The sequence below is a fragment of the Macrotis lagotis genome, chromosome 7, assembly GCF_037893015.1.
Source record: "Macrotis lagotis isolate mMagLag1 chromosome 7, bilby.v1.9.chrom.fasta, whole genome shotgun sequence".
In the NCBI taxonomy this organism is placed as follows: domain Eukaryota; kingdom Metazoa; phylum Chordata; class Mammalia; order Peramelemorphia; family Peramelidae; genus Macrotis; species Macrotis lagotis.
The window spans coordinates 55,444,388-55,469,176 of NC_133664.1; the positions used below are offsets into that span (position 1 = coordinate 55,444,388).

The window sequence follows — 24,789 nt, forward strand, 5'->3', positions numbered from 1 at the left end:
CATAACACATTTTGTTGAGATCATGGGTCATGTCTATGACCTAAGACTTCTATATCTTATATGATATTTAATAATTTTTCCTTTTAATTCCAAATTACATAGTCTTTATAAGCTTTTGAGAATCTAAATAATCCAAGCACATACACAGTCTATTATTAGGGCTTGGCAATCTTATTCAGACCCAAACTTTCCCTTTAAATGGAGATCTCATAAAGGAGACAGTAAGTCTCATAAATAGTATCCCAGGAAAATGAGGGACAAAAACTAAAGATGCAAGATTTCAACCAGCCAGAGCAGCAGTTAAGCCAGGGCAGTCAAAGAAATCAGTCCTCCTCTTTAACCAACAATAAGACCAGAGGAAGGAATGTTAATTACTCAAATCTTTTTTGTCTGGGCCAGCAGCCACACAAAGCCATTGCCATACTTCACCAACGTCAGAAGTCACAATTCAGAGAGCAGGGTACGGGAATGAATTATGAAGGCTCTTGTTCATGACTAAATGACCATTTACATCCTTCACTGCGGCTCTGTGAAGCTGATGGCCTCCAATGTGATTTGTCTGAAAGGAAACTATTTAACTTCCACATTTGGCAATGGAATTGGTCAAGAAAAGGAGGGAACAATAAAGGAGCATTTCTCAGACTTGTGTGGTACTGGATTCACTGGAGTTTTGATAAGGGAGTGAAATCATTCCCAGAAAACAAACTAGATAACTCTTCTATGAAGGGGGAAAATACCAAACCAATAATAATGCACTCAGTTCATTGAAAACAAGAAACATAATATTATATATTTTGCAGTAATTTTAAATTAAACAATCTGAATATCATGTCCTGATTGATACTCACAAAACCAAGTAGAAAAATGAGGCAGTTATTAGAATTATTGAAGTCCAACAGGTCACTTTATCATGCTACTCATATAACAAAAGGCCAAAAAATTGGTTTTGACTTTTCTGACTTTTTCAAAGTGAATACTCTCTCTTTTCAATTAGCTGTTCTAAGCATTGTTTTTAAGACTTTGGTTTTATAAAATGTTTTTTCAGAAAGTAATATTTATCAGTGAATTTCTTATACTTAATGCTTTGTATACATAGCTTTTGTCTTCTTTTTTGGACTGGACTAATTTATTGGTATAGGAACCTCTCTTCAAACAGGCCCAGTTATTCTTCAAGAAGACATCATTTAGGGAAAATATATATATATAAGAAAATCTTTATCTAAGTTCTTGTCCTTGATGACTATTTTTTTCTAAGATCCATGAACATAGCTCAGTATTCTAGACCAGAAAGAAAATACCTTAAATATGAATTGGTATCTTAAAAAGTAAATGACATTATTATAGCTACTCACAAATGATTCTGTAGGTTGCCTTGAATCCAAAATCAGTATCACGAGAATTAGTGTAGAAATTAAGTAACATCGGGCCAATGAAGCTTATGTTTTCAGGAATTTTATTACCACAAAATGTAGCAATGGGTGTGAAGGTTGCCTGGTCACCTTGGATAATTTTAACCCCATCATTGATACAGCTTCCACTTAAGGCTGAGGGTGCTATTAAAAAGAAAAAAAAAAAGATGAGATAGGCCATACTTAGTGGCACAAACAAGAGAAGATTAATACTAGTAAGCTTGAAACCAAAATTGTAGTGATATTTAATGGAAATTCTTAATACTTGACAGACATTAAGCCATTGGTCCTCAGAGTATATGTTAGGGAATGAAACACTGGACATCATATTCATTTCCATTTTTAACTTTTGCAGAGCAATGTTAAGTGCCTATTCAGGTAGGCGAAGCAAAATGGTGGGCTCTACTGTATGCTCTAACTTAAATCATTGTGAAGAATATGTCAACAAACAAATGACTTACAGATTTTAATTTGTGGGAATGCCCTCTGCTAGCACAAATAATGTTGTGTTTATAATTTATAATCTTACAGAACTGTCTAAAGTTCAGAGTGGTTTTGTGCTCTTCCATAGTCATATGGCTATTAAGAATCAGGAAAAGTATATAGACATAGGTTGTCCTGACTCCCAGATGAGTATGCTGTCTTTTATGATAGATTTCTTCTCTAAGCTGCAGCTTACATGTCCCAATATTAAATGGGGTTACAGGAATCTACTGTGATGCATGATGCATTTTAAAAAATGCATATTGTTCATTGCTTTGTACACTAAACTGAACTCTTGCTCCTTGGTGAAACAAAGGTGATACTCAGTCTCAAGTGCAGTAAGTATAGTCCTATTTGAAAATAAACAGGCTTGGGAACGGATCTGTGATGTCATTGATATAGGGATCTCTGGAAAGATGAAATTCCTTTATATTTTATTTAGGTAAGTAAACATCAAGACCTTCCTGGAAGGTTTTTTAAAATGGAGAAAAAAATCAGAGAAAGAAGCCTGAGAGATGTAAGGAAGAGGAACAGAATTTGTCACCTACTCTTCTTTGGTGACAAAGGTGGGTTTGTAAGTTAAGTCTATGTCTATGAGCATAAGATCTTATGGAAAAGTTCATACATATAATTATCAGCTGCTTTTCTGAATTATTCATTCAGCTACTTGGCACTCAATGATTCACATAGTATCTCTTACAGATTGCCAAATTATAGGGTTAAGTCTCATGGCAGCTTTCTATTTAATGGAAAATTAGGATATTGTTAAATTGATATTTCATTAGAAATTTAAATTATTTTTTTAAAAAATTATAGAAGGCCTCTACTTTCCTTACAGTGGGTTTTAAGAGTGTACTGCCTAAATATGATTTTATTAGGGTCTAGGCAAAATAACTTTGAAAAGGAAAATCTTACTAACATTATGTCCACCGTGTTAGTAATGAATCTATTGCCCACAGAATGGATAGTTTGCCAAACAAGAAAGAATAATGAGAAATCAAATCAGTTAGAACATTTTAGCAATGGTCTTCAATGTCAAAATATATAAGACAAAGATGCTTTTAAATTGAAACTCTCTCCCTCCTTCTCCCCAACCCCCAACTTCATTGGCTTATTTCAAGTCTCAATTAAAATTTCAATTTCTCCCAGAAGGCTTTCTTAATCCTCCTTAATGATAATGCTTGTCTCCAACTTAACCAGGCCATCTCCTCTCTCCTGTCTACACAATTGTTTGTATGTTGTCTTCCCCATCAGACTGTGAGGTTTGAGAAAGCAGGAATTGTTTTGTTTGTGATTTTTTGCCTTTCTTTATATACTGAGCACTCAATATCTTGCCTAACATTATTCTTGTTGACAATGTAAATCCAAAGGTCTTCAAAACTGAGAGGATTATGAATTAGTTGTTCTCATTCGACACTTATCAAATACTTACAATTGTTATGTTATTTACATTTATTAACATTTATATTTACACTCTATTTTCCTCTAAACAACTCATAGGGGAAATGAAAAATGGTCAAGAACCCAGATTTGAATGCTGACAAATCAAACACTATATTGTCATATTAGATTTTTAGTAAGTCACCAAAAACTTCATTATAATCTGAGGGCTTCAAAAAGGATGTGCTGAGTGATCAAAAAGTCTAAGAATTCTATTATTCTTATTTCTATGTCAGTCTTCAAAGGGGGATCATCTCTGAACTAATATTAGCTTGATCTTCGGAGAACCAACACAATCTGTCTTTGGACCCACATTTGGAAGCGACTCTGATTTGGTAGAAACTGCCGAAGTTCACAGTCTGTGATTAGACTTATAAAGCTCAGATTAGCCTTCATACTACAATGAGGCTTTGGAGGAGGACCTGTGTGGAGGACTTTACGGTCCCAAAATCCTACATAGGTGGACAGGAGAATCCGAAGACCCAGAGCCAAGTTCAGAGCCAAGATGGGACAAGATAGACTGTGACCAAAGATTAAAAAGAGATGAAAGATTTTGTTCTTGAGGTACTTGAAATATAGCAGAATTTTTTATACAACACATTAAAATGTTTATTACTAAAAAAAGGACAATTTTTAGTTAAGATCAGATCATTTAAAATGATCTATATCCTCTTGAATACACCAAAAACTCTGCAAATAAGGTATGAAATATGAAATAAAATTAGATATACATATCTTTACAAAAACAAAAATAAAAGTATAAAAAGAAGTCTAACATTTTCTTGAGAATATATATTACTAAAGATATGTGTTATGATAGTTATAGACTAATATTTATAAATCAATTTGTATTTTCATCAACATTTTCTATTAAATTGAAATACATTTCTCAAAAGTTAATTTTCAGAGAGCCTACTGTGTGAGGTCCCATGCAATGCAACAAAATAGGAACGTGACTCTGTCTATGAATTGCAAGAAAGTTCACACAGAGCTATAGATGAGTAACTCAGAAAATACAATTAAGGAAAAATTCAGTTAGAGAGAAGTGTTTGCCATTGGAAAAACTGAGCTTGGTGAGTGCACAGAAAATGATCCTTAACTGCATTTTACTGCTAACATGGGCAAGCAAGAAATCATACAAAAATAAATTGCTTCCATTTGTTGCTTGGCCAATTTGAATGAAATATTAATAGGCACCATTTTAAAAGCAATTTGGTACAGTGGAGAGACTGGATCTAGATGATACTGGCCGAGTAATTTAACCTCTTTGTATCTCAGATTGTTCATGTGTAAAATAAGGAGTCTGCATTCGATGACATCTAAGGTGTCTTCTAACTAAATCTGTGATCTTATGATCCTATTGCCAAATTTTATTCAAACTAATGCATTGCAAAATGGGTCCACTTGAAACAGTTGGGAAAGCCAAGGGAAGAGATGCCAAATAGTTGAGCAATACCATCTCAGGGTTGGGTTGTTGGAAGATTTTTTTTTTGTTTTTTGGGTTTTTCTTTGACAGTTTAAATGAAGTAAAAAAGTAAAGTAACAAATGTTCCAGATGGTACGACATAACCTTATGGTCTGAATTGGATCGAAAATTGCAAATACTAACAATACAGAATCCCACATAACCTCAGTGGTTTACTTCTCCTTACACATAACATAAAACAAATTCATGAGAGAATTAACACTTTCATTTCTAACTCTCTTGTATTCTAGTATTCTATCTAATAGGAATTCATTCTGGATGGTCCTGAATTATGGAGACATGATAACACAGCCTCCCCCTTTGTCTTATTCTCTTTTTTTTTACTAGTCTGGCATTAACCTGAAGTGTTCTAATACTTTGCCTGCGGTTACAGTCCTTGGAATTATTTAAAATGGGTCCACAGGAGCAAAGTAAAATCAGATATGGCAGAAAGATCTGATCTCCCCAATTCATTAAGACACCTGAATGGATGGAAATACCATTCCCGAGTATATGAGACAACTTCAATGAATCATGAGTATTCAGAATCACCATATCTTCAGTTACAAATGATCTTACTATGTTTTAATATAGACAGAAGAAAACATTTACTATCTAAGCGATCTCAAGCCTAACTCAAAGCCTCAGTTTCCTCATGATAAGTTTCATAAGAGTTGATAAATTTTGATGAAATAGATTTCACTACCAAAGAATGTTGATATTACACAGTAAGGTTGAACTCATCTGCCATCTTGAAATTTAAAAAAAACCTAAGTTTTGAACCTATGTATCTTTTGTTTATTTTAAACAATTCTAATTAAATTTAATATTTGAGTTAGAAAGAAGTTGCAGAGATGCTCAGAACACTTTTGGTGGCCCAAATTCTTAGTGCCTCTTTAAGGAAGTAAATGTTGATATTTGTTTTACAAATGAGAAAACAGATGAATCATATGGAGAAGGTGGTATATAGAGGAATATTCAGAATAGTGGTAATAAAATACTACTAATAATTTTATATTCTGCTTTAATATAAGTACTTTACATTTTACCTAATTTGATTCTCATAATAACCCTGTGAGGTAGATGCTATTATTTTTTCCATTTTATAGATAAAGAAACTAAGACATAGGTTACATTACACAGCAAGGAACCGGGTGGGGAAGGATCTAAATTCAGGTTTTCCTGACTTTCACTGCTTTATTTACTATGTATTTTAATTACCAATTATCGAAAGTCAGAGGTCATACACTTAGAGCTAGAAGGCACCTTAGAAATCATCTAATTCAACCCCTCATTTTATAAATGAGGAAACTGAGGAATAGAGCTAGTCCCCTTAATCACATAAGTAATAAGTAAAAGGGATAGTGTTAGAAGCCTGGTCATCTGGTTCCAAACCCAGTCTGCTTTTTCATTAGACCACACTGCCTACAAGAACTAACTGCCAGTTAGAAGAGTTAGGGGTCCCTATCAGGTGGGGACATGTACTCTGACAGCATTCCAGTACCTCCCTGCTAATTGGGCATTGATAGTGATAGCCTGTAAGACAGCTTTCATCCCTTGTATTGGATGTTTTTATAAGAAAACACTGACTGAATTGTTATTCTCTGACTCAGCAATGCTAGGTCCTTTGGACAACCTTTCTGGGGCAGGGGGGAGTCAAGCTTTCTTTTCTGTAATCTTAACTATTTCCTATTCCCAGTGGGAAAAAAGGGGGCTTTGGAGGGATAGGAAGAGTCTCTACAATAAAAAATACTTGATCTTACTCAGAAAAGAAAAAACACTTTGGTTCATATCATATCATTCTATTTGTAATCTTTGCTGGTTCACTTCAGAAAGAATATAAGGAATTTGGAGCTTCTTAATGATCATTGGATTTCTCTCTCTCTCTCTCTCTCTCTCTCTCTCTCTCTCTCTCTCTCTCTCTCTCTCTCTCTCTCTCTCTCTCTCTCTCTCCCTCCCTCTCCCTTCCTCCCTCCCTCCCTCCCTCATACATACTTCCCATGTTGTTGGTATTACAAATATCAGTAAAGGTTACTTATAATATAACAATTGATAAATAAAAAGGAAACTCCATTTTCCTTGCCTTTTAGGACCCTATCAAGGGTCATCAAATGCATGCTTAAAATTTTTTTTCCCTGAGAAACCTTCAGATTAAGGACTCTTATTTTTTAATTGGTCATTTGTTTTTGCATCATATGAAGAAATAATTGCTAGAAACAAAAATTTTTTAAAGGAAAAAAGCAATTCTACCCAGCTCTATCTGACAGTGTATATGATATTCCATATCTTTAGTCATACATTTCTGCAATGATGAGAGTCAGGTACATTTTTTCATTTCTTCTCCAGGGCCAAGTTTGATCACTGTAATACACAATGTTGAGTTTCCTTTTTTTTGGTTCTTTTGCCTAGTTGTAGTCATTGGGCATACTGTTTCTCTTGGGTCTAACTCAACCTTTACTTCACATAAGTCATCAAATTCTATTTATCATGCCATAATTATATCATATGACAATATAACTCAGGAATCATTTGAGTCTATCTTTGTGTGGAAAGATTAACAAATCCACTGGTGGAAGCAGAAATGCTTTACTCTGGACATCCTGAGTGTCTGCTTTTGAAAAATAAAGGAGGTACTCTCAAAAAAATTTTTTTATAGTAGTAAAATTTGGGATCTAGTTATATTTGAACACAGAATCAAAGATATTGATGCAAAAAAAGATCTTAGAAGCCATTAAGTCCAACCTTTTAATTTTATAGCTAAGGAAACTGAGGCCCAGAGAGGTTAAGTGGGTTTCATGTGATTATACAACTAGTATTTGAGGCAGGGTCATGGGATTTTGGTCTTTGTTGAGTAATTAGCTGCACAGGGCCAGAAGTGTGGACCCTTCTTCATTCTGGAAGGTCAAGACAACAAAACAAAAAGCAATGAGCACTTACCTTCTAGGTGGAAAGTCTGGAAATTTAAGACGACTGCATCTTGGGGATTAGCCTTGATGACATAGATGCAGTTCATGTTGTTATCATACTGCCTTGGATAGTTAGGAGAAACAATATAACCTGAAGGGTTTGTGAAGTTAGTTCCACACTCTGCAGGGAGACAAATAGGAGTAAAGGCATCAGTAATGGGGGTGTGGGGGTAGGTCCTATCATTGCATCCATCTTCAGATGGATTAGTGGAGACAGGAAAGGGTCATCATCTTTGAACTACTTTGTGCTCACAACCAACAACACAGTTCTGACATTGGACTCCATGGTTAAGGAATCCAATAACATGGAAGGAAAAGAAGTTTTCTGTATATGGAAAAGGCCAAGTAGTTTGGAGGTTTAAGTAATGAAGAGAGATGTCTCTATAAATGCACTGGATAATCCTCATTAAATTCCTTGTTTAAATATCTTATTAGGGACAAACTCTCTATTTCTCTTTATCTTTCCCTTTCTCTCCTTCCTTCCTCCTTCACTCTCCCTCTTTTTCTTCCTTCCTTCTTCCTCCCTCTCTCTTCACTTCTCCCCTTCTCCCCCTCTCCTTCATCTGGACCATTTGTACAGAGAACCAATTCTCAGTGAAGGAATTCCTTCTACCAATGAAGATCAGCAAAGGTTCTGCACTTTAGACTTTGTTAAGCTCTTGGGACTCTAGAAAACTCTCTAAGAAGGGTAAGAGTAGTAAACGATATTTATAAAAATTAATATTGACAAAATAATTTATAACTAGAGAGTCATAGATTTTATATGTATAAAATTTATAATAAATGTCTTTGAACATATACATACCTAAAAAAGAAATTAGAAGAAAATAGTTCTGTTATTAGAACTGGATTGATATTGTTTTTTTGTTACCCCATTTTAATGGTGCTCAAAGGAAAATATTAGCTGAGAAAAAAATGAAGGGAAAAAACCCCTCCTAGTTCCTATACCCTTTTATTGGCTAACTCACTTCCCTTGGTACTATAAGCAGAATTACTTAACCAAAGTGTGAGATATCAGAAGAATAAAATCCACAAAAATCAGTGGAAAGTCACAGTCAGAATTTTATCTGCAGAATTTTTGACTTCATTTCTCCCCTTCCAATCTCTCTCCTTCTTTCTATAACTACTCTTTTACTTATCATTGCAAAAATCTTGAGACTCAGAGGTATTCTTCTTCACTTTCTCTCGCTCAGTCAATCTTCCCAAAATCTAAGTACACTGAACAGCCTTTCCCCTCATTCTATCTGAGGGCAATTCTTGCCTCAAACCCTTTTGTGTGACCCTGGGTAAATCCCTTCACATCCTTTAGTTTCATTTTCTTCATCTGTAAAATGGGAATTGTAATAAGACCCATAAATCAAATGATATAATACATAAAGCTCTCCATAGACCTTAAAGTACTTTAAATATTGGCTATTATTATTATTAAAATCTTATACTTGAAAGAAAATCTCTCATTGAATTCCAATTCTTTTAGATACTACTTGCTCTGTCCTAGGTGCCCCCCGACTTTATATTCTAACTACATATAGCGATCCTAGCTCTCCAACTCAAAATTCCACTTAGCCATGAAACTCAGTTGATGGCATACTTTACTGTTAAGTTATATCCTGGTTTTATGCTTTTATCTGAGTATGTGTCTTTATATACTCAAAGGAGTTCATATTCCACAAGTTGATGGCAACCCCGGAGTTCAGATTGCTTTACATGCATTTTATGGATGAAGAAATATATGAATTACACAACTAATTAGCAGCAAGTTTGGGACTAGTCTACCTTCCTTAATTAACTTAAGCCTAACATTTCTTCTACAAATAGAGATCTTTATTTATGTTCTTTTGCTTTAGTACCACATGATCCTTGGGATGTGGTATACCAATATTTGTGACATTTATTGTCACTAAAAAAAATTCATTGCATGCTATGAAAAATGATGGAGTGGGGGGGAGGTTAGAAAAACATGACAAGACTTATATGAACTGATCAAAGTGAAGTGAGAAGAACCAGGAGATCATTGTAAACAGTAACAGCAATGTTGTGATGATGATCATCTGTGAAAGACTTGGTTACTATGATCAATACAATAATCCAAAACATTTTCAAAGGTCTGAAGATGAAAAAAATATTCTCTACCTCCAAAGAGAAAACTAATGAACTCTGAAAGCACATTGAAATATAATTTTCTCATTTTATTGTTCTTGCTTTTTTTGAAATATGGCTAATACAGAAATATGTTTTGCACAATTTCACATGTATAATTGGTATCATATTGCTTTCCTTCTCAGTGGGTGGAAAAGGGATGAGAGGCAGGGAGAAAATTGGAATTCAAAAGTTAAAAAGAATGTTCAAAATAAATGATTATAAGTTAAAAAATCCCCAATCTCTAAAAGTGGATCCACCTAAAACATAACAAAAATATCCCATTTTCTGGGAGGTGGTAATGAGGCCTCAGTTTCTTGAATAGAACTACAGATATAGTTGGGTTTTTTTTTTTTTTTGAGTAAGACTACATCTCTGCACCAGCTTTGGATAGACTTGTAAATGATTGAGTTTATAATCTTTATATTTCATTCTGCCTCTTTGAAGTCATATGTCATGCTCAGAACACACTCCCCTCATCTATCTACTGCTGAAATTCTTCTCATGCTTCTGGCACCAATCCAAGGATTTCATCTTTCATGAAGTCTTCCCTGATATTTTCATTCAAGGTTGTAATTGCTCTTATTTCTCCTATTTCTTAGAACTCTTGGTCTGGAGTTCTCTGTGATTCTCACATTCTATTCTATATCAACTGTCTTTGTATAGAAAACAAATAGTTGCAAATTATAAGTTTTCAAAAAAGTAGGAACTATGTCCTTTTTCATCTTTGGATTATACCTTGATAATACTAGATTTTTGAGAAAAAAATCATTTAATTAAATTAAACTTAAACTATTTGATTTCTAAAGATCATTAGTAGTCATATATTAACCATGGAGGAAAAGATCCTCCTAGTAATGATTTGGGATAAAAATTTTCTCATGTTAATTGAATCGTATATCTGAAGACAGAGCATTTTTAAAACCATGACATTATATTAATAAATGCTTAATAATGTTAAGATTCTCAGTTAAACCATATTGATTTCCACAGGTAGTTTCCATGGATTTTTTCATGATTAACAAACCTCAACCTAAAAATATTTTTAGGATAATATTGCTTATTCATTTAATTCATTTTGTATATTTTCTTTAGGGATATATGGAAGCATATTGAATTATTGAAGACAAATACTGTGATCATATAGATGAGGTCATTATTATACACTTTGTAAGGATGCTTCAAATTCTTTTGCTATATCAGGTTTTTAGCTATATGGATTTCAAAGTTCATAGAATCAGAGGGAGCTATGAATAGCCTAAACTTCAACCCTCCTTGATTTTAGAGATGGGGAAATTTAGGCCTAGGTTAAAGAGGTGACAGTATTTGCTTAATGTACTATACCCAGCAAATATCAGAGCCAAGATTCACCTTTATGTTCCTGGCTTTAGATCTAGATTTTCTATTATACCATGCTTCCTTCAGTTGGACACTAGCAAAGCGGGGGGGTGGGGTGGGGTGGGGGGTGGCACTGAAAAATTGTCTTTACATATAGAGAGCAGGGATCTGCCTATTTGTTTTCTGAAAGATACCTTGATCAGAATCCAAACTGATGAGGACAGTAACTCAGAGTAAGGAAGGGTGGTGCTAAAGGAATCTTAGGGCTTTTTTTTACATAATCTGATTAATAGTTCCCACCCTAGTATAAAATACACATTTCTGAATCATAATACTTAAAGAGGAAGTTTTACTTTGAAACTTGAGTTAAAAATATGTCAAGGGGAAAACTGCCTAATTGGATTTTAACTGCCAAAGAGGGATTGATCCAAATGGGCTTTTAATCACTCTCAGTTCTCCAAATGACTGTACAATTCCAGAGAAATCCAAAGATTGCATTTTTATTCAAGAGTGATAAGTGTTTAGGATAAAGGATTCAGGGTACTCTAATTTCTTTGTTGGTGTTATTCTTTCTTGTTAATACCAAATGATAGTGATGTAAAGAAATGGATTTAGCATTGAGATCTGGCTAACACTGGTACAGCAGACTTCTTCTTTGGGGAAGCAGCTACAGTCAGATCTTGAAATTGTTTATCTATGATGGGAGAAAGGAAGCAGAGAAGCAACAAATACTAACAAATCCTATGAGGACAAACTATTACTTCTTTCCCTAATAAGGGAGTGGGGTTGAGGAGAAGAAATATGCTTATTAAAGTCATCAACAGAGTTGGTGTCTGCTGCTATAACTTCATGAAACTGAGAACCACATGGGAGTGATTCCAACATATCACACCAAAGGACATAGGAGCGTTTGAGAAAATATTTTGAGATTAACTCCTTTTATCTTTTCTTACCTTGTTCCCAATCTCTTAGTGAAGCTCAAATGTTCTTTTAATTATTATTTACTTTTTGCTAGAGCAGGTTCTCATCACCTGGGGTCTGTGAACTTTTATTTTATTTTATTTTATTTTATTTTATTTTATTTTAGGTTTTTGCAAAGCAAATGGGGTTAAGTGGCTTGCCCAAGGCCACACAGCTAGGTAATTATTGTGTCTGAGGCTGGATTTGAACTCAGGTCTTCCTGACTCCATGCACTATGCCACCTAGTCACCCCCCCAAAAGATTTTTTTTAAAAATAAAAAGTACTTATTTATACAAAAATATTTATAGTAGCTCTTTTAAATGTGGTGGTAAAGAATTAGAAATTGAAGGATGTCCATCATTGGAGAGTGACTGAATAATTTTGGTAATGGAATGTAATGAAATATTATTGTGCTTAGGGAATGACAGGCAGGCAGATTTAAGAAAAACCTGGAAAGACTTACATGAACTGATAAAAAATGAAGTGAGCAGAATTGTACACAGTAGCAATAATATTGTACGGTGATCGCCAGCATCAACTAAGCTGTTCTCAGCAACAACATGATAAAGATAATTACAAAGGACTCATGATGAAAAATGCTATCCATCTTCAGAGAAAGAAGTAAAAGAGTTTGGATGCAAATCAAAGCATACCATTTTTCACTTTGTGTGTGTGTGTGTGCGTGCACGTGTGTGTGTTTGGTCTGTGTCTTCTTTTACAACATGACTAAAATGGAAATATGTTTTGCATAATTTTGCATGCATAAACTATATCAAATTGTGTATCATATCAGAGAGGGAAGGAAGGAGAGAATTTGGAATTCAAATAAAAAAATAAATATTCATAATTGTCTTATATGTAACAGGGAAAAATAAGATATTGTTTTTTCATTTTTTTAAGGTTTTTTTTTTTTTTTTGCAAGGAAAATGGGGTTAAGTGGCTTGCAATGCCATACAGCTAAGTAATTATTAAGTGTCTGAGACACTTAGGTCCTCCTGAGTCCGGTGCTTTATCCACTGCGCCACCTAGCCGCCCAAGATATTGTTTTGAAAAAAACTTCTTGCTCTAAGAAGACCAAAGTGACAAAGTTCTGAGACAAGATAGCGTATTTGGATTAGAGCTGCTGCTGCCTGGAGGAACCCTCTGAATCATCTGCAGATAATTTCCAGTATGAATCATCTGTCTGTTAACCTAGATTTCATTTAATTCGACCAATCAGGACACATTGTGGTTCTAAAATTCTGCCAACTTCAGGGACAAGGAAGAATTTCACAATCTCTCAGGCTTTCTATAACCCTCCAACTTTCTGGGGTGAAGGGAAAAAAAAACTTTAAAAAATTATTATTTAAAATTATTATTCTTTTCCAGAATTTCTATAGCTCTCTAAGATGCATGTAAGAGATCTGGAAGTACAGGTTTTGTGTTAAGGAACATACAAGTTCTGAGCCAGTATCCCTTCCCCTATGAAGCTTACAGTCTAGTAAAGGGATAACATGCACACACATGATAACTAAAATACACAGTGAATATTTAATAAAGGTTATGCAAGGGTATAAAACAAAGATATGAAATCTGAGGGATATGGTACAAACTGAGAATCAGGGAAAACTTCTTGCTGTTTAGGTTCTAAAGGATGGACAAGGATCCAAAGGCAAAGAAGGGAGGAGGACTTACTTGGTATTAGGAGCAATGTCAAAAAGGCATGAAAGCATGGGTCCCTGATACTAACTGCTGGACCTCCCTAGTCCTGCCCAACTGTTTTCTTTCATCTCCAGTGGTCTCCTGCCTGGTGTCTGTAGCCTGTTTCTTAATTTTGTATTTACATTTCACTTTCTCATTCTTCAGAGGACCCTGGTACCAGCCCTACATTTGGACACTTGTTATCTCTGGTAGGCTACATGCTTGACAATAAGCTTTGTCTTTCTGAACTCTGTCACTGAAAGACCCTCAAAATCATTTGGTTTAACCTATCCCTGAACAGGAATTCTCCTTGGCCACACTTCAAAGAAATGACCCCTTGGGTCTCCCTTGAAGTACTCTAGCAAGGGGAAACCGACCACTTCCAAAGTTCATCCTATGTCTGGATAGCTAACATTGTCCTCATCTCAAGGAAAAAGTTGCCTCTTAATCATTTCCTATAGTCCCAGTTGCACAGGACAATCTTTTTATTTAGTTTTTTTTTTTAGTTTTTTGCAAGGCAATGGGGTTAAGTGGCTTGCCCAAGGCCACACAGCTAGGTAATTATTAAGCATCTGAGGCCGGATTTGAACTCAGGTACTCCTGACTCCAGGGCCAGTGCTCTATCCACTGTGCCACCTAGCTGCCCCCTAGGACAATCTTTCAAACATCATCTAAGGTCATCTTGTCTCTCCAAGTCTTTTCTTTTTCTAAGCTAAATGCCCCCAGTTCCTTCAACAGATCTTCAAGTGACAAGGTTTTGAGTCTCCTCACCATCCTGGTCACTGTCCCCTGAAAGTGTATTTTTCATGTATTCTTAATGTTTCACTGATCCTGTATCCAGGGCAGGATCCAATAAGATGATCATTTACATTACACTTCATGTTCTGAACACTGCTCCTTTCCTAATGCAGTCTAGGATGACAGTAGCTTTTTGGATCACTGTATTGTACCAGAGTCTCAAATGGAAAGCTTTCAGTCCACTACAAGTCCTGATTTCTCATAAAAATATGGCCCGAGGCACCCTTTGTGAATTATTTATAAAACTGGCTTTCTGAATTTAAGTATAGTTCTTTTTACATTGGTTTATATTTAATTTTACCTTATCTTTAACTAGCATTCCAGCCTGTTAATTTTTTTTCTTAGTTACTGATAATGTCAGTCATTATTTTATTGATTCCTCCTAGGTTTGACATTTGCAAATTTTATATAATTGCCATTCTGGTCTTTATCCCAGTCACTGATAAAAATGCTAAATTAGAACAGACATAGCCCTGAGGCATTCTATAGAGACCTCCCTCAATGGATCCTTAATGGAAAGCAATATAATTTTTGGGTCCAGCCTTTCCACCCATTTTGAATCCACCTACCCACAGGATCATCTACCCCAGATTGATCCTCCTAATGACCATCTCTTGCCTAATCAGTGCTGATGTCCCAGTCCCAGGGCCAGTTATGACATCTCTGAACCTCACAGTACATATTAGAGTTGTACTTACTGCTTATGTATGATGCAGAGAAGCCTTGCCCTGGAGCCTCCTGAGATTGAAACACGGCAGTGAAGGAGTTTCTTGGAATGATGAGGGAACTAGGAGGTACGTTTCCACAAGCTGTGGCCAACAGGGTGGCTTCTGTTTCCTCAGTCCCTGCCCAAACCTAGCAAGTTAGAGGGATGATTTATTATTTTTTAATATCTCTTCAGTGTTTAAAATCAGCTGCATTTCCAAACATGTGCATCTCTATATGTCCACAGAATTCAAAGAAACAATAAATAAACATTTTTAAAGCCATGCTTTCCTTTAAATGCTATCAGAGAAATTCATTCAGGAATATGTCTATATGTCCTTCTTTAGAAGACTGTGCCTCTCTTTATATAGCTATCAAATGACTCTTTGTTCAATAAATCAGCTTGTCTGATCTAGTTATTTTTAGATTCCCCCATCTAATAAGCAGTCTCTTAGTAAATGATGATGTTAAACATTTATTGTGTGAAGATTACTTCATTGGGTGCAGAATGACTCAGAAAATAGAAGACGATAGTCCTGTCCTCAAGGAATTTCAAATTGAGTTGTGGAGATCAAACATTGTATATGAAAATGAACATTTACTGAATAAGTGAACTAAAATTACATTTACTCCAATACTTTAAGATCTATGATTTTCTCAAGAATGAATTCCTTCTCCTATGCATAGTATCACCTCTCTACGCCTTTAGCAGACTGTTTTACCATGTTAAAAAAAAACAAATAAAAAAGTTGATGATAGTCAACAATCTGTTGAAAAGTTTTACCAAACTTAGCTAGCTAATTCTTTATACAATAGTTATATACTCTATTTCTAGGCTCCTGTGCAAAAAGAATGCATATCTCTTCCACACTTCTCAGTGGACCTAATAATGTGTAAGCAGAAGTATGATGTGGCCCAATAGTGGAAAGCAGTATTTTTTTAAACAGTTCAGTCAATATCTGGGTACATATAACTTATTTTTCAAATTAGCAATTTTCAGATCTATATTTTTATTTTAGGAAGGCTTTATTTATTTTGAATTTTACAATTTTCCCCAATCTTGCTTCCCTCCCCCCCAGAAGGCAGTTTGTTAGTCTTTATGTTGTTCCCATAGTATGCATTGATAGAAGTTGAATGTGATGAGAGAGAAATCATATCCTTAAGGAAGAAACATATGAGATATAGCAGAATTATATAATAAGATAAGATTTTTTTAAATAGGTAAATTTTCAAGCACTAGGCATCTATAAAAAGTGAAACTATGGTTGCTTAGACAAGAGAACTTGAACACAAAAAAGATATGGAATTTCCTCCAGATGCTGAAGATACATCCAGTAATCTAATGTATGCCCCTAACTTGGCCCAAGGAATTAATTGTATTTCTCTTAATCCATTCACCATGAAAATTATATATGATACTTTCAGTTTTAGGCAGTAACCCTAATAAGCTTGCTTGGGCAAGACCCTTAGCTACTCTCTACTTCAGTTTCTTCAACTTTAAGGTGGGAACCATAATAATATTTACCTCCCAGGTTTGTTATAGAGACTGAATGAAATAATAATTATAAAACACTTAACATAGTACTTGGATCATCTTAAGATATATAAATGCTCTTATTATTATCATTAATATTATCATTATATTTTAAGCATAGCTACAAAGTAGTCAATACCTATTAACAATACTCATAAATTACTGGAATGGTAAGTGATGAGCATATGTAGATGTTGAAATATGTTTTTTTTATCTAAGCACTGAAGATTTTCTGAAGAAACCACTTATATTAAATGCTGTCCTTTAACCTAATGACAGAATTTCCATAATAATTATGATGGTGATAATGAATTCTTGAATCTCTATTGCTGTGTTGAAACTGAAGCTCTGTACATTTCCTCACATATAATCTTGTGCCTCTCCAAAAAAAAATCTAAAAATGATTCAGAAAAATGAGTCTATAAAAGTGTAATCAATCTGAAATCTTGGTTTTGAAAACACATTGTAGAACTCAGCTTTGCCACAAGTGATTTCTTTTAATTACTCTTAGGAACTTATCAGAATCTATCTTTGTATTTCAAACTCCTTCAAGGTTTTAGTTAAATTTAGAAACTGAATGTTACTTTAATTGATAAAGGCAAAGTTCCCTTATTATATCAAAAGCAGTAAGAAGCATATGAAAATGGATATTATAAAAAAATAACTATTCATAAGAACTTGGATATTTTCCCTGAATTGCTTTACAAAGTAAACATTGAAAAGTGATAGACAAGCTCTAATGACTCAAGAGACAATTTAAATGTTCCAGAAATACCACATACTTAGACAAAAAGTATCTTGGTTACCCATCCCTTCAAACATTTCAAAGAAAATCTATACTCTTCCACCTACTCACCCACCCCCAGTTTTATATTCAGTTCTTGCACTGAAGTAAATAGATATTTGAGTCCCTGGGCAAATATTTGTTAAGGGACCTCTGTCTATTTGTTGATTGAAAAATAATAGATCCTCAGTCCTCCTGTGATGTCTGGGCTACATATACAATATTCATATTTACAAAAAAAAGAAAACGAGCTAGGATACTAGCTAAGATACTAGCTCTTTAGATTAAATGTAGATTTAATGACCAAAGTGACTCATCTCCAAGTGGGCACTTAGTTGGTGAAAGTGGGAAGTTAATATAACATCGCTATTAATGGAATTTTGGAATTTTGCAATATTATTTGTATAACATTCCAAAGTTGTTTCTAAAGCCCTCCCAGGTTGCTCATGGAGACTCTGCCTCTGGTTGTAAACCTCATTTTAGATAGCAACTGATCTACCCATGACTTCCAGTGACCAATAAAACAGCAGTAGTTACTGAAACCTATGTTTACTTTTACATTTATACATTTTATGTGAATAATAAGTCAATTAGCAAACACTTCTTAAGGGCTTTATGTAAAAGGCATTTTGGTAATTCCTGGGAAGACAAAGTGATAAAAAACAACAACCCAATCCTCCTCAAGGAATTTCCATTCTTCTAGACATGTATCAAAGGTATTCTTAATGAAATTTGAGAAGGGAATAGAAAATGTTTTTACAAACAATATTATATTGTACAGCACATCTTTACAAAACATATTAATGTGAAGTTTTAGAAATAATGATAATATCACAGTGTGTTTCTTGATGGTGAATTGGTATAAAGCACTGGTCCAGGTAGAGTTAAAACTTAATGGAAATAGTTTCCTCAGATAAAGTGATCACGTAAATGTGACAAAATCATACCAGATTCCTTTAAAAGTATGAGAAATAATGTTGTTCAAGGATTCTTGGATTAGAATGTCAAGCAAAGATAAAACAAGGAGACGCAGAAATGAGCAAGAGCTTGCTACTATGGTGAGTTATCTATTGCAGACTCCAAATTCTATCATTTACATTCAGTCTAAATTTTTTACATGGTAGTCATGTTTTGCACCCAAAAGAGAAAATTTGTAAGTTTTGGATAAAGACTCTTTAGAGTCTAAGGTAAGAAGAGAAACAGAAAGGTTCCTGATCTTACTCTGGACATAGACAAACATCCTCAACCCCTTAAGGACTGTACTGGAACTTGGAGAATGAATTGGTGGATTTTCCTTGGGAGCAATTTATATTTCAGAAATGGGTGAATGTTACAAATCAGAGTTTGATTTAGTGTTTTGCTGGCTCCCTAAAAATCGATGGAGAAAATGCTAATACTGCAGATAAATTTTAAAAGTATGTTGTATCCATTTTGGAATAAATTGTTAAACTTTTACTAGCACCCCCCCCATATCCATGCTTTATGCATTAACATTAGCACCAGACAGTCAGCAACCATTTAATAGCTTTTATTAAGAGCTAGACACTGTGATAAGCACTGGAGTTGGAAAGAAAAAGGAAATAAATCAGCAAATATGGTCTCTGACCTCAAGGAGTTCAATGGAGGACACAGCATGAAAATAACTCTGAACAAATAAACGCATCTGTATCTGTATATTGGATGGGACTAAGAGAGGGGTTGGGATTGGCAGAATAGGAGGGGTCTCATGCAGAAGTTAGGATTTGAGCTAAATCTTGAAGGAAGGCAAGGAAGCTTTAAGTCCAAGGTAATCAAAGGAGAGAACATAATTATTTGGTGTTTTTCATTCATTCATTCATTCATTCATTCATTCATTCATTCATTCATCCATCCATCCAGTTCTGGATGTTCAGAAGACAACTGGTGATGTGGGACTCAGATTTAGGAGAGAGATTAGGGTTGATGTATGCATCAGGGAATTTAAAAATGATAGTTAAATCTGTGAGAGATGATGATATCATCAAGTGAAATAATATAAAGGGAGAAGAGAAGAGGACCCAGGTCAGATTCTTGAGGGATACTCATGGTTAGTAGGCAGCATTATATTACCACATTACCATGCATTGATTAGCATGCTTTATGAGGTCTCAGTTATAACTACAAGATTTTAATTTTTTATTTTCTGTACATGAAATCTTGGCTATGAAATCACTTTTTTTCTGATTTCCAATAGCAGGAATTAATTTCAATGCTAAATATTTATGTTCACTATAATCATTTTGCTTCAATTAAGTAAATGTCACCAACCTTTATGTAGCTGTTCTGACATTGCCCATCACTGCTGGGAATCAGAAAATTATCATCAAAGCTGATCTCCAGGTGTTTGCTTTCGTGTGTAATGACTGTCCACATACATCTGCTGTTCTCAGGAAAATTTTGAGGCCAGTGAGGAGATTTGATTGTACCACTGTCCAAATGAAATATTCCACCACACCCTGGAAAATTTCCATAAAACTGCTCTTTAAGCCAACACCCAATGAAATGAAATCATTTTTGACATTAAAACAAAAGAAAGGAGTATAGGTGTATGAATTGGAGGTAAATCCTAGGTTCTTGAAAGCTTTGTGAATAGAGTAAAAGCTTTTGCTTGTCCTACACAAAGGTAGTGCCCTGAAAGAAAACTTGGTCATGAACGGTGTCCATGTGGCTATCATCTAAAGACCAGCCTAGTTAATTCTGGAAATGCTCTGTAGCAGGAAAGTAGTCATCAAGTGATAAACTTTTTGGTCCATGTAATATGTGACTCTACCTTCTAGTGCAGAAAGCATGTATGACTAGCACTGGACGAGGAAAAAAACAGATACTTTGAAACATTCCTTTCTCCAATCATTTTCATTATATCACATCTTATATACATCAAAAGCTTGTGTATTGAAATTAAATTTCTGATAAAACTTGTTGCAGCAATGGAATGTCTTTCTGTCAGTTTTTGGAGTCATATTGCCATTTGGAAAACTAAATAGTGTTATATTTGAGCATTTTTAAAGCCGTTACTCTGTGTAGAACACTGTGCTAATCCCTGAGTATACAAGCAGGAGAGAATAGAGTTCCTGCTTTTAAGAAACTCACTTTCTAAAGAGGAGAAAGTACAAGTAGAAGTTTCAGCTTTAAGACAGACAGGAGGGAAGGCCCCATGACCCTTGAGAAACGATAGGGAGCAGCTGTAAAATAGATGGACCTTTTGTAATATTATTTCCACGGATGTAAATCCTATCAGTTGCTAAATCATTGGTTAACGCCAAGCCTTTTGGCAGAGGAAGATATAGAGAGTTAGGACAGAACAGCGACAGGAGAGAAGATTCCTCTTACCCAGAGTCTGGGTGGTCCATGTGGCATAAAAGCCCCCTTGCTGCACAGAATGGTCTGATGTAAAGATGACCACCAGCTGATTGGAACCCGACTGTATGGCCCTGGGGATTGTTGTTCCACAATAATGCCCGATGACAGGAGATCCTGGAGAACCTCCATTTAGGACAGTGACAGAGTCCCACACACACAAGTTATGGTTTTCAACATCAAAGAATGTAAACGAAAGCTAAAGAAATAAGCCAGAATGAGGCATTCTAAGTCACAATTGAGTTTCTCTTCCCCAACCAAGTCCTCTTAGCTTTCCTTTTTAATGTTTTCTGTTCTCTCCTTTCCTCCTGATGTTTTTCTCTTTTGCCATCCCTCCCAACCCCTCTCTCCCCCTTGTTCAAAAACTGCTTTGCAGTCTAAGGAGAGAGAGTGTTGACAGACAGAATCATCCGGCTAAAGAAAATCTTGTTCTATCCCCATCTCTCTCTCTCTCTCTCTCTCTCTCTCTCTCTCTCTCTCTCTCTCTCTGGAGGACTGAGAGAGACAATGGCAATCACTGGATAGGCAGAAAGGCAATGGAGAAATTATAAGTCACTGCTGGGAGAGACTAACTCCAAGGTAAGGAGGCAATATGGCAGAAACGGTTGGATTTGACCCAACAAACTGGAGTTCAGCTGCTGGTCTGCCATTTAGTGTATGACCTGGGGCAAGTACTTACAAATTTCTTTGGGATTCCCTCTCTTCATTGGTTCAGGTAACATCTATGGTTTATTCCAATGCTAATTCTGAGATCCTAAAACACTCTGGGTTTTAACAAAGATTGCTTAAACAAGATCCAACTTGGTGTCACAAGGAGATGTGTGAAACAGAAATGAAAGTGTGTTCAAGAATGAAAAAGAGGGAGGGGGGGGGAGGGGCAGGGGAGGGGGGGGAGGGGAGGGGGAGGGGAGGGGGAGGGGAGGGGAGGGGAGGGGAGGGGAGAGGGGAGAGGAGGAGAGGAGAGGAGAGGAGAGGAGAGGAGAGGAGAGGAGAGGAGAGGAGAGGAGAGGAGAGGAGAGGAGAGGAGAGGAGAGGAGAGGAGAGGAGAGGAGAGGAGAGGAGAGAGAAAGACTCAGTAAAGCATAATTACTTAAGTGCTCTTCAACAAGTTGCTGTCTTCTAATGTAACTCCTTTCTGTACCAATGAGGAAACTCAAATCCTAAGAAGTTAAATAATTTGCTGCAGGTCACAACTAGTAAGTAACACTGCTAGCATTTGAATCCAGGTCTTTTGCCTCCAAATATAGAACCTTTTATGGAAAACTGAGTGTTATATTAGTGCTAATGGATTTTTTGGTTTCTGTTGCTTCATTTGATCTTATAATATACTTCCTCTCCCATCTCAGGGCAGTTGTCTCCAGCTCCAGCTCCCAACCCTCCCTCCTTCCCATCACTTCTACCATTAGGCACCATTAGGACTCACAGTGATGGTGTAACCTTCTGGAGCTTCCAACAACCAAGAGCAGCGGCTCAAGCTTCTATATGGGGCTGGATAATTTGGACTACTAATCACACCACCTTCACTGGTCTGGATACCACCACAATCTGAAATTATAGTTCACAGACATTGAATAAGGTTTTAAAAATCAAAGCATCCCAAAGGCACAATCATAGAGGCAGTTACATTTAAAAAAAACAATTAAAATAAAAGCAGTTGGATATAGGCAGGTGAAGATATCCATTGCATTTGGTATGGATTACAAAAATAAAGAGAATGAAGCTCTAAAAGACAAGGGCAGGTAGCATAGCTGGGAACTAAAAACACTCTGTGGAAAGACCAAGTGGGGCTGGGCTAGAAATGTGCATAAAAAGTAAGAAAGGACAACGGATAAGAATGTTCATTTTCTTCGAATGATCAATCCAGTAAATGAGTTTCAAAACACAGCTCAGTTATCCCAAACTTTATCTTTCTGAGAATGTCCACTGTACTTTTAGATGCTTTTTCATAGCTTGGCCACCACACTTAAATTGTACAAAGTTAAGATTGTATACTTTTGAAGCAAACTCTATTTCAGACACTTGGTATTGGTTTTAAAAAGCAGATCTATGAAGTCCTGATTCTTTTTTTTTTTGCTGTTGTTGTTCATCTGATCAAAAAACAAAAGAAAACAAAACCCAACCTAATCTTGAGCATTCCCAAGGCTGTTCTCCCTGGATGCTAATAATTTTCAAATTGTTCTCTCTGGTCTGGGCCATTCATCTCTTTTTCAATCCTTTCATTCTTAGGCATAAATTTCCAACTGGACATTCTGCTATTGTATCACATTCAATGTATCAAAACCAAATCATTTTGATTTTCACAGAAGAGCATCTCCAAAGGTCTCTAGTATCATCTAGTCTAGTCTTTACATAGTTAGGAATACTGGCAGCATAAGGAATGTTGTTGACAAGTGGTCTTTGAATCTTTGCTGGATGGTGACCCATGAGGGTGAACCCACTGCCCCCCAAAGGAATACATTTTAGTTTCTTCATTCCTACTGCCACTACCCATATCCAGGTTCTCAATCTCACTCCTGACTCCTATAACAATCTTAGTTGACTTCTCTGACTCCAATTTCTTCCCCCTCCAATCCATCCTTCACATTGTTGTCAGTATATCTTTCGCAAATAGCAGTTTCATTGTGTTCCTCTCTTGTTTTCTATAATGGGTCTCTATTATCTCAATAACCAAATATAAATTATTTTATTCATCTTTCAAAGTCATCTATAGTCTGGCCCCATCCTACCATCTCTCTCACAACCCAACACAAATTTCCAATTAAACTACTTTCTCTCTTCTGTCTTTGTTCTGTGACTTTGGTCATGCTCCTCCTCCATCTTTAATGCCATGCTTCCTCTTTCCTTTGCCTATTTAACATTCTAACCATCCTTCAAGATTCAAATTCAAGTTTCTGAAATCCTACTAATCATCTATCTGAACCATTTCACTTACCATTTAAGCAAATATTGTCAATTATCATTTTTTTCATTATTTCATGTGTGTTGACTTCCCAATTATAAATTTTTTGAGAACAGTGATCTTACCCCATATTTTTTCATATGTTCTATAAACATTAACATAGTTCTAGACAAACAGTAATTATTAAAAAAAAGTTTGCTGTGTGACAATTTTCTAGTCTGGTATTTATTTTCATTTGATAGAGCTAAAGACCTTAGCCAGAAATCATACCTGTGAAGGAGTAATGAGCATGGAATCCAATGTTTTCCACAGCTTGGTTGGTTACAAAGTGAACCCAGATCTGAGGAAAAGGTATGACAAAGGGCACTGTGGGTAATGATTGTCCACACATTTTCTTTATTAGAGGCCCATCAGCATTTCCTAAAGAAAATCAACAAACATAGTAGATGATACCTTTTTTTGCTACTCTTGTGAAATCTATTAAACTTCTTTAGACGATGATGATATTGATGTTATCTAGCCTTTATATAGCACTTTAAGCGGTGGGATTCAAATAAATTAACAACCAGTTCTCTACCCTAATGACCATTTAAGTATACAAAAAGATATACCAAAAGGTAGTTTAATATTTTATGCATTTAATACTCAAATAAGAACAATAAAAGAGGTGTACAAAACTAAATTATGCCATATTACTCACAGTAAGCAAACATATTTATGGAGTGAAAGCAACCATGTGACCCCAGCAGCCAATGTTGGAGTATATGAAGAACTGAAACACTTTCTACGTATTCTCTTTTTTTCCATCTACTT

General features: G+C 35.5%; 1 protein-coding gene across 1 annotated transcript in view; it reads right to left on the minus strand.

Moving 5' to 3' along the window:
• CUBN (cubilin) overlaps window positions 1-24,789 on the minus strand; it is a 284,271-nt gene that overhangs the window by 50,546 nt on the left and 208,936 nt on the right. The window contains exons 51-57 of the mRNA XM_074192929.1: window positions 24,247-24,396; window positions 22,501-22,622; window positions 21,051-21,276; window positions 19,989-20,176; window positions 15,378-15,534; window positions 7,735-7,884; window positions 1,353-1,553 (exon numbers count right to left, since the gene is read on the minus strand). Coding sequence (XP_074049030.1) covers window positions 1,353-1,553; window positions 7,735-7,884; window positions 15,378-15,534; window positions 19,989-20,176; window positions 21,051-21,276; window positions 22,501-22,622; window positions 24,247-24,396 — 1,194 coding nt within the window. The remainder of the gene's footprint in view (window positions 1-1,352; window positions 1,554-7,734; window positions 7,885-15,377; window positions 15,535-19,988; window positions 20,177-21,050; window positions 21,277-22,500; window positions 22,623-24,246; window positions 24,397-24,789) is intronic.